This window comes from Anser anser (assembly GCF_964211835.1).
Source record: "Anser anser genome assembly, chromosome: 11".
NCBI lineage: Eukaryota > Metazoa > Chordata > Aves > Anseriformes > Anatidae > Anser > Anser anser.
Window position 1 is genome coordinate 8,585,281 of NC_139732.1, and position 8,598 is coordinate 8,593,878.

The following is an 8,598-nucleotide window of genomic DNA, read 5'->3' on the forward strand; positions in this document are numbered from 1 at the left end:
TTTCAGAGCACGTTAAGGATACTCACGGATGACCTACAGTGAGCTATACACTGTGCGATCTAAAGCCAAGGGCTTTATGTCAGGCTTAGAGATTTTGAATGGTAACACACTTTTCAAAGAGCCTCAAAGTAATTAGCCTTTCGCTCCAAGTTGACACGCTTACACTTTTAGTATCAGGAATAAGGAAAAAGACTAAGGCTTCTAACCTCAAATCCATAGCAGCTTAGGCACTTTCACCTCGCCGGTTTTGTTATGACAGCTCTTTGTTTGGCTGATAGCGAGTGGTGTTTTGAATAGAAGTGCTTCTGCTGCGTGCTTTGCTACCTTCCCGTAATAAGGGAGGACTTGGAGGTTATGCAGCAAGGTGCTAATTGACATTAACACTCAAGACAGGAAATGCTGACACAATTTAAAATTAACATCCTGTCAATATACTGCTGACCTGTGTTAAACGTGTGCTTTGTCAAACTTTCAGAATTAGATTTTAATACAGAAACAGCGTAACGCTGGGAGTCTTGCTGGTCTCAAGAAGACTACATTTAATACAGTGAGAAGTCACCCAACTGTTTTCCATTTTAGCTTACCTTTTCTCAAAGAGTGAAGTTGTTCTTTGCCAAAAGAAAAAGGTCGAATAAATCAAGTAGTCTAAAAGAGCCAAAAGTAATACAGTATTTGGCATTTGTTAGTAATCAAAGACTGAAATAAATTGTCCTTCGGTTCTCAGTTTGTTTTAGATGTTGCCGTACCAATGGCTATGAATCCTGGAAATAGACTTTTCCCAAGACTGCAGCACACAGGGCATTTTGTACCCAGCCAGGCTATCGTGGTAACCTCCCACAGTCAGCCTATGTTCAGCATCACATTTTGCTTTCTGCTGTTTCTGCATCCTAACCTTAGCCCAAAGCAGGAGGGGACAGACAGGTGACATGGAGCCACTCCTGCCCCCTCGTAGGATGCACTGCGAGCAGCTGTGCCCACATTTCTCTACTTTGAAAAGGGCAAGGGAATAGCTAAATGTGCTGGGAAGATGCTGGGTTTCACCCTTTGTTTTTTGGAGTGATAGTAGCTGTTTTCTAGATAAGCTGCCCCGCTGCCTGCTCGGTGAGAAGCTGTGGTGGTGCCTGCACAGCAAGCAGCCCGGTCCCGAACTGCTGGGTCGCCCTGCAGAAACAAATGGTGCTGCTTGTTGTCAGAGTCGGAGCCTTTGCTTTGGGAAGGTGGAAGGCACGAGTCAGAATAATGCCGAACAAGAGAAAACAGAGCACGCTTGGGCGCGGCCTGATCTGTGGAGGAGGCTGTTTGCTGAACATTAATCAGAGGTTGTCCCAGGCATTAGGAACAGCATGAAAAAAGGCACGAAGCCAGGAAAAGGTGATGAAGAGAAGGAAGCGCTAGGAGGAGAACATTGGGCTGCGTGGAAGGAGCAGGAGGTGGAGCAGGGCAGGTTGAAATGAGAGGTGGTGGTAAGTGCCGACCTGTGCAGGCTTGGGGAGTGTGGAAATGTTTCAGGAAGGTGGTGCAAGCTACATATCACTCCTGGCAAACTTTCTCTAAGAAAATAGTAAGTGGGTGGCCCGTTGCTATATGTGCTTCCCACTGACGGTTCCTGGGAGCGGGCCAATGTTGTGTGCTTCAGTTCAGGTTAACAGCAAGACTGGGAAAATATTGGCTGTAGCCCTGGTTCTACAAACTGTTTGCACAGGGCATCTATTGCCATTTGTTAATAACAGGGTGCTCCAAAATTTGGCTACTTCAGGTCGTGTGTGTGAAATGGGGGAAAGTGCTACCGTGGTGAGGTGGGGCTCAGCTGCAAAGGGGTTTTTAGCTGCAGCTCTAGGTGGGAAATGTCCAAAGCCACAGCCACTGGATGCACTTATCCCATGTTACCAGGTACTAGCTGGGCTTGTAGGATGCTGCTCTATGCTGGGGCAAAGAAAATTAAAATTATAAATGGGACATATGTTGGAGGCTTGGCTCTTTTCTCTGAAATCAATTGGCAAAGGGCACTCAGATTAAAATAGTCACTGTCAAATAGGCTGTGCTTTGCTCTGCATCCATCCTCTGCCCCCCTCATACCCCCTAAAAAAAAAAAATTGTTTTGCTTTTTTTCATACAAATCCAGTAGGTTTTTAAGTAAGGAACTTAACTATCATGGTCATACTATGCTCTTGGGGAGCCAAAAAATTGCTTTCGCCTACAAAATGTTTACATTGGCTGCCAGGTTCCTCCTGATTTCCTCTGTTGGGAATGAATAATTAAGGAGTGAAGTGAGAGGTGAAAAAGGCCTCTATGTGTTTAAGCCTAATGTCACAGCTTTCCAAGGACAAAGCTTCTAGCACACAGAAAGGTTTCTCTGTCAAGCAGATGAATTCAATAGCTAAGCAAGATGCCAAGAAGAGGAGTCAAACAAAGCAGCAAATTCCCAGTAGGAAGCTTTTAGTATGCACTTAGGACAGGTATTGCATGAAATGGATGCAGAGCACACATATGTGGGACATACAGGCAACACACATAAGGTGTTAATAGTCTAAGCTGATGCCAAGGAAGAAAAAGAGCAGACAGGGTCAGCTACTGTTTCCTGAGCTAAATGTTCCTTTTCTTACGGTGGTCAGAGCCAGGGGTAGTTTTACAACGTGCAAAACATGCACTTGTAATTAAAATGAAACTCACACTGACAGAGAGAGGGGATGGCGAATGTTGACCTCACAGGCTGCATCTGCAGAGCATTTGGGGACATATTCTTTTAGCAGAAGCGATGTTGGCTTTTGATAGTCTTTTTAAATAAAAGGTAGGCAGGAATAAAGTTCTGTTAATTTGTATGCGCTGCATGAAGCCGTTTCTCAGAAGGCAGTGCCGGTGGTACTTCAGAGCAGAGAACTGCCCCACTATGGTTTTTCAATTTCCATTCTTCTGTTTGAAAACAGAGGTGCTGCTGGCGCTTGCAGGCAGTGGAAATTAAAATAAAAGCAAACAGAAGAAACAATAGGAAGGTTTTACTTATCTGTTCTGCTTGTTTTCTGCTGCTAGGCTTTGCAGCGCTGTGCTCGTGTAGCTATTTAGGCAGGTAGGTCCCCGGCAGACCTTGCCAACGCATCCGGGTTGGGCTTGCAAATCTGCCCTTCTGAAATTGGACTTGGGACAGGAGCCACGGATAACTTCATCTGTGCTCCAGCACATCCTGGCTAACACAGGTGGGCTTGCAGAAAGAAATGTGTGGCACTTTGGTTTCTGAGCTGGTGTGCTGCTGACCCTCCTCGATGACAAGGCAGGACCTGCGGATGCACCTGGCTTGCACCATGCTTTTCTGCTTGCCTGGGGGAAAATCTCTACCCTGGTCTTTTGAATGTAAGATTCCTGGGGAGAACGGGTAAGTCTGCTCCTCGCTTCCAGCCCTCCTAGACTTTTTAATCTCCTGCACTAACCAAAGAATCAACAAGTATATCATCTTCCCTGCAGCGAGATAAGATCCCTTAAGAGGCAGAGCACTCTGCCTTCCAACAAACTCATGCATAAAAGGTTAATTTAGAGCATGGGGATATCTGTGCATGTTGAGCAAATGGAGAGCTGGAGGGATTCTTTTTATTCCTCCTCCTCTCTTCACGTTGGCTAGCGAGTGCAGGTTGAACATAAGACTCCGCGTTACGGAGCACCTCTCCATCACCCGAGCCTTTTGTCAATTCACCCAATGTGACAATTACAGCATTTCAGAGATGAGACTTTCTAATCCTATTACTCATTCATCAACCTGCAGATGATAGCAGAAGCCAGATCGAACAGTGCCAAAAGAGCAGTGAGGAGCCTTCTCCAGTGCTGTGAAACTAGGCTTAGCTCAGGCACAATAGGTGTGTAATTTAAGGTTTTGTTGAGCTGAAATCCAATCACATACTTGACTGGTAGATCACAGAAAGACACAGACAAAAAGAATGAGATAATTCTACCTCACACAAACACTTGAATCCGGCTTTGACTTAATAACAAGTGTGTGATCAACCTTACACTGTTTCTTTCTTATTTTTTTCTTTGAACCTAGAGATGGGATGGAGCTGAAATATTTTACCTACTTGGGTATCAGCCAATAATTTAAAAAAAAAAAAAAAGTACCAGAAGATAATGGAGGAACTTGCTTAGACAAATAAATGGAAAAAGTACAGATGCTCATTATATGAAAGATAATATGAAAATATAACTTATGGGCTTAGCTCAGTGCTATCTTGTCAGCATCTGATACCTACTGCTTTCCCAAGGATGGAGAGGATCTAGCAGATATGAGAAGAACAAAGCTAAAAAAGTAAAACCTTGACTACAGAAGGAGAAAGTACACTGTGAACCTTACTGCTGTCTTTCCTGTAACTAAAATACTCCTTTTGTTTTTTCCTCTTTCAGGCACATGCTGTAATTGCCGGAGGAGCGGTGGGAGCTCTCATGGGTAGGTGAAGCAAATGCCAAGGTGCTGCAGCTGTGAGCAGGTAAATGGGAATGTGGGGAGGAGGGGGGCCTTAGTTGTTACCTCCTGTGGAAACAGGAAGGTGGATTCACTCCTTTCTGTGTTTACAGAGGTAGCTTTTCATTAGGTAGAGTGTATTATTTAGATTCACTTGTAAAGGGGAACATTCAATACAGCCTGCTCCAGGCATGGCCTTTATACATAAATAAAATAAAGTGCAGGGCGCATAAGGTAAATGGTTTAGCAGGAGAGATCTCTGCAACAGGAGCATCCGCATTTATTTCCACCACTATCATCAGTGGTGTTTTTCTGTACAGTGTAGCTGTCCTGGACAAGTAAAAGCCTTCTATTAAGACCAAACTTCAAAAAACACATTTCCACAGTTTTGGTGTCTGTCTTGAGCTCTTCAAATTAACAAGCCTCTGCATGTTAGTGGAATTAATGGTGCATGAAATTTGGTACTACCTTGTAGGTGTTGTGAGCTGGACACACAGAAATACAGGAGCCCCAAACTAGAAGAGACAGAAAAAAAAAAAAAAAGGCCTATGAAGCCACTGCTAGGAAGAATGACTCACATATGGTAGAGGAGTGAATGCTCTAGTGTTGTGGTTGAAAAAGCTCTTTTTAAAGTCTGCCAATCAAGAAAACGCCTTCAAGCCACATGAATTGATGCGTAAGGCTCCAAACGTAATGGTCACTAATATGCAATCAGCACAGTGGGATGTGTTACTCAGATGTAAGCCAGTTGTCAGAGCTAATCTGCTGCAACAGGTAACACGCGGTCCTGTGCCAAAACAAAGGAGCAAGCAATGCAGAGACTGGCAGAAAAAACATAACCACCAGCAAAACCAAGAGGCTCAGAGGGATGACCAGGAAAAGGAATCCTGGAGGTCAAAGAGTTAAAAATGAAGTGTGAAGTTTGGCATTAGTTGTAAGAGACTAAATTCCAGGCAATGTTTTCCTTAAAAATAAAACAATAAATTACCAATTTGCAAGATATTAGGCTTGAAAGCATACAGAAGCAGCATCAATGAAAAGATTTTTTTAGAATAAATGAATTAGTGGGGGAAAATCCCACAGCAATGAAACTGGTGTTGAAACATGACACAAAGTTTTTCAATAGTTTGCAGGAGTATGGGGAGATTGAGATATGTTCCAAGCAGAGGGAAGAAAAAAAACATATCCACAACCCAGTATAATCTGAGAAGCTCACGTTGGAGACTAACATGGTTCCCAAACTGCAAAGATCTCATAGAGATTTCATTCAGCAATATAAACTCTGACATTTGACCAGACAGTCACCTCGGGAGCATTAGCTAAAATAGCCTCAGCTTTAAAATTGAGGTATGAACTTCTGAAGGCTTTCTTAGTTGGTTTCCAGTGACACTGCAGCAACCATTCTGCATACTGGATATATCAGCATCACTAATTTCGAAGAGACTGAAGATTTTGCCTACGCTTAGACACAGCTGCCCTCTCATCCTGAGACGTTCTTTCCCTTTGGTTTGCAGATGTAGGCAGCTCAGCTGTCTTTCCACCAGCATTAGGACAGGTACAGTTTTCACCACAGTTTTTTTCCTGCTGTCATTTTCCACATTTGGAGGAGGAGGAGGCATCAGGCATTAACCCTCCCACTCTGCACGTGGGTTTTATCCTGCCTTTTTCTAGTAAAATATCGTTTGGGTTCCTTTGTGCTGGGAGCCTTAGCCTGCTGTGGAGCAGATCCCTAGGATGAGCGACAGCTGCCTGAACAAATGCAGCTGTAAATGCCCCAGTGGTCCCTGGGGGCTGCAACTGCTCTGTGGGAGCTGTTTGATGTCACTGACCCCACGCTGAATCGGGAGGGGAAGGAGCAAACTGTTCAGGGCCTTCTCTATAAGTACATCTGCTAACGACCTGTGCCTGGCAAGGTGTAAATGTATGCACGGTTCAGCACTTCGAGTGCTCCATAGACACGCATGCTAGCATTTAATAGGTATGCTCTTTTCATCATATTGTACAGCTCCAAAATCTTACCCAGACTAACAGTAGAAAATAAAACCTTTTTGTTGCTGATGACTTCTGGATGTCCAAGAGGGGCATCTCATCTTTGTGAGAACATAATAAAGGGCAGAATGTTGCGCAGGCAGTGAGGAGCAAGGGGGGGAAAGTGGGGAAAAAGTCCTGTGAACACCAAGGTCAGAGAAGAAGGTGGGGACAGGCGCTGCAGGCACTGGCGCATCCCTTCCCCTGCAGCCCATGGAGGACCCATGCTGGAGCAGGCGGATACTCCCTGAAGGACCTGCAGCCCACGGAGAGCCCACACAGGAGCAGGTTTATCCTGAAGTGCTGCAGCCCGTGGAAGGAGCCACGCTGCATTAGGGGAAAAGCATGAGGAGGAAGGAGTGGTGGCGAGGAACTGCCGTGGAATGACTTTAACCAAGAAGCGTAAATTAAATTTTCTTGTGTGCAGAGCGTTCAGTTTCGGCACTTTCCAGATCCAGACAGTGAGGTGGAGTATGTTATAAAGCAACACTTTCACCCCTTCCCTGACTTCCCAAATAAAACCAGCCAGGACAAAGAGAGACCCCCACCCTTTTGCCCCTCCTTTGCCCTCCCTTTGCTATGCCCTGCCCTGTATGGCCCTTTGCAAACTGGTGTAAGCAGTGACAGACCCAGAAGCCTTGCTAAAATCCTGCTCTCTGCAGCAACCCTTGAAAGGTCAGACACCGTGGGCCAGTGGTGGATGTTATTGCATGGCTCCTTTCTTTTTGTCTTCACACTCTTTCCCTCAGTTCCTTGTCAAACTCTAAGAAAAGCTCTTCAGGGCCACAGAACTGGGGGCAGGTTTGGCCACAAAGAAATTTAAGTACCATGTCTCTGTCTTTGTAAGTCCCAGGCCGTTGCTGTCTGTTGCTGTGAAGTGTCAGACTGCATATTGGTTGGTAGCTAACAGCAGCAACACTTAACGAAGTTGAGTGAGGATGATGTTTAAGCATTTCTCATCCTAAGGAGCTACCATGGCAGCTGTGGAAGGCTCCTACAGTCTGGGTGTGCTCTGAATAACCTCTCTCACTATGGTTCGCATTAAAAATTTTGATTATCTGTCAGACTGCTGCTCCCCTTCTCCTGAGCTATCAGGGTTGCAACACTCTGTAGAAGTCATTTACTTGCCAGTGGTACCGTTAGCCCTTTGTGAACAATTAAGCTGAGGTCGGAGGTTGTAATATATCAAATTTGCGGACCGCATTAAATTTTATTTTTACTGAAAGGAACTTTTTGTCTCTTTTATCAGGAGGAAAATTAAGCTGTGAACTGGAATTCCATCAGGCTGTCTACTGTGAAGCCCTGTGGCTTTAGCAAAGGGGCAGCAGTGGTCAGAAATGACACTCAAAAGGTAAATTTATTTCTTTTTTATTAAAAAGGATAAGTTACGACCTGTACAGTATATCTTAAGGAGGGAACTTAACACAATATGCTGTATTTTCCCATTTCTTTTAAAAAGACTGATTTTGCATCTTACAAAGAAGTTTTGGATGGGAGGGATGGGGTGCTGGGCTACCAGCAGGGAGCAGACGAACCACCACCCTCCACACCTGCCCGCTGGCAGCAGCCACATGAGATGTGGGTGGCTCTTGTCTGGTCCCAAAAAGGCATGGAAGTGTGAGCTAAATGTTCTGCCCACCTAATTATAAATGGTCGAGAGGTGCAAGGTAGGATTTTGGAATGGATTTTCATTTCGATTCTGGAGTTGAAAGGTTTTTTGGGGTAAAATTTTAAAGCCCTTTGAAAACACATCTTCATTGTGGGCCTTCTCTCTCACCAAAGCCGCTAGCAGTTTTGCCACTAATTTCTGGGAACTGGATCACTTTCAAAAGTTCTGTTGAAACTTGCTGTCTGTGTGAATTTTTGCCATTCTACAGAATTGTTATATAATAAATGGAAATAATATTATTATAAAACCAAACTACAGTGAAACCCTGTGTCACTCCCTGGCTTCCAGAGAGCAGATGGTTTGGGGATTTAAACACCAGGTTAGAAATTCCCAGACATGCTGGCTGCCCAGCCAGGCTGACTCTACCATTGGTCTCTCTAAGGTTGTGTTCAGTATTGTAGCGTAAGGATTGTCTTTTGGGTCTGAACATGGAAGTATGTGCTTGTTCTCTTCATATGGG

The 8,598-nt window shown here is 44.6% G+C and overlaps 1 protein-coding gene across 3 annotated transcripts in view; it reads left to right on the forward strand.

Annotated features, from left to right (window-relative positions):
• Positions 1-7,706, forward strand: part of LOC310905606 (uncharacterized protein) — a 136,778-nt gene extending 129,072 nt beyond the window's left edge. The window contains exons 3-5 of one of the 3 annotated variants that reach the window (XM_083852121.1): positions 4,384-4,426; positions 5,956-5,996; positions 6,680-7,706. In XM_083852121.1, coding sequence (XP_083708247.1) covers positions 4,384-4,426; positions 5,956-5,996; positions 6,680-6,805 — 210 coding nt within the window. In that variant the 3' untranslated portion in view covers positions 6,806-7,706. The other 2 variants (XR_014589150.1, XR_014589151.1) reach the window with 2 other exon arrangements.
• Positions 7,707-8,598: the final 892 nt, after the last annotated feature.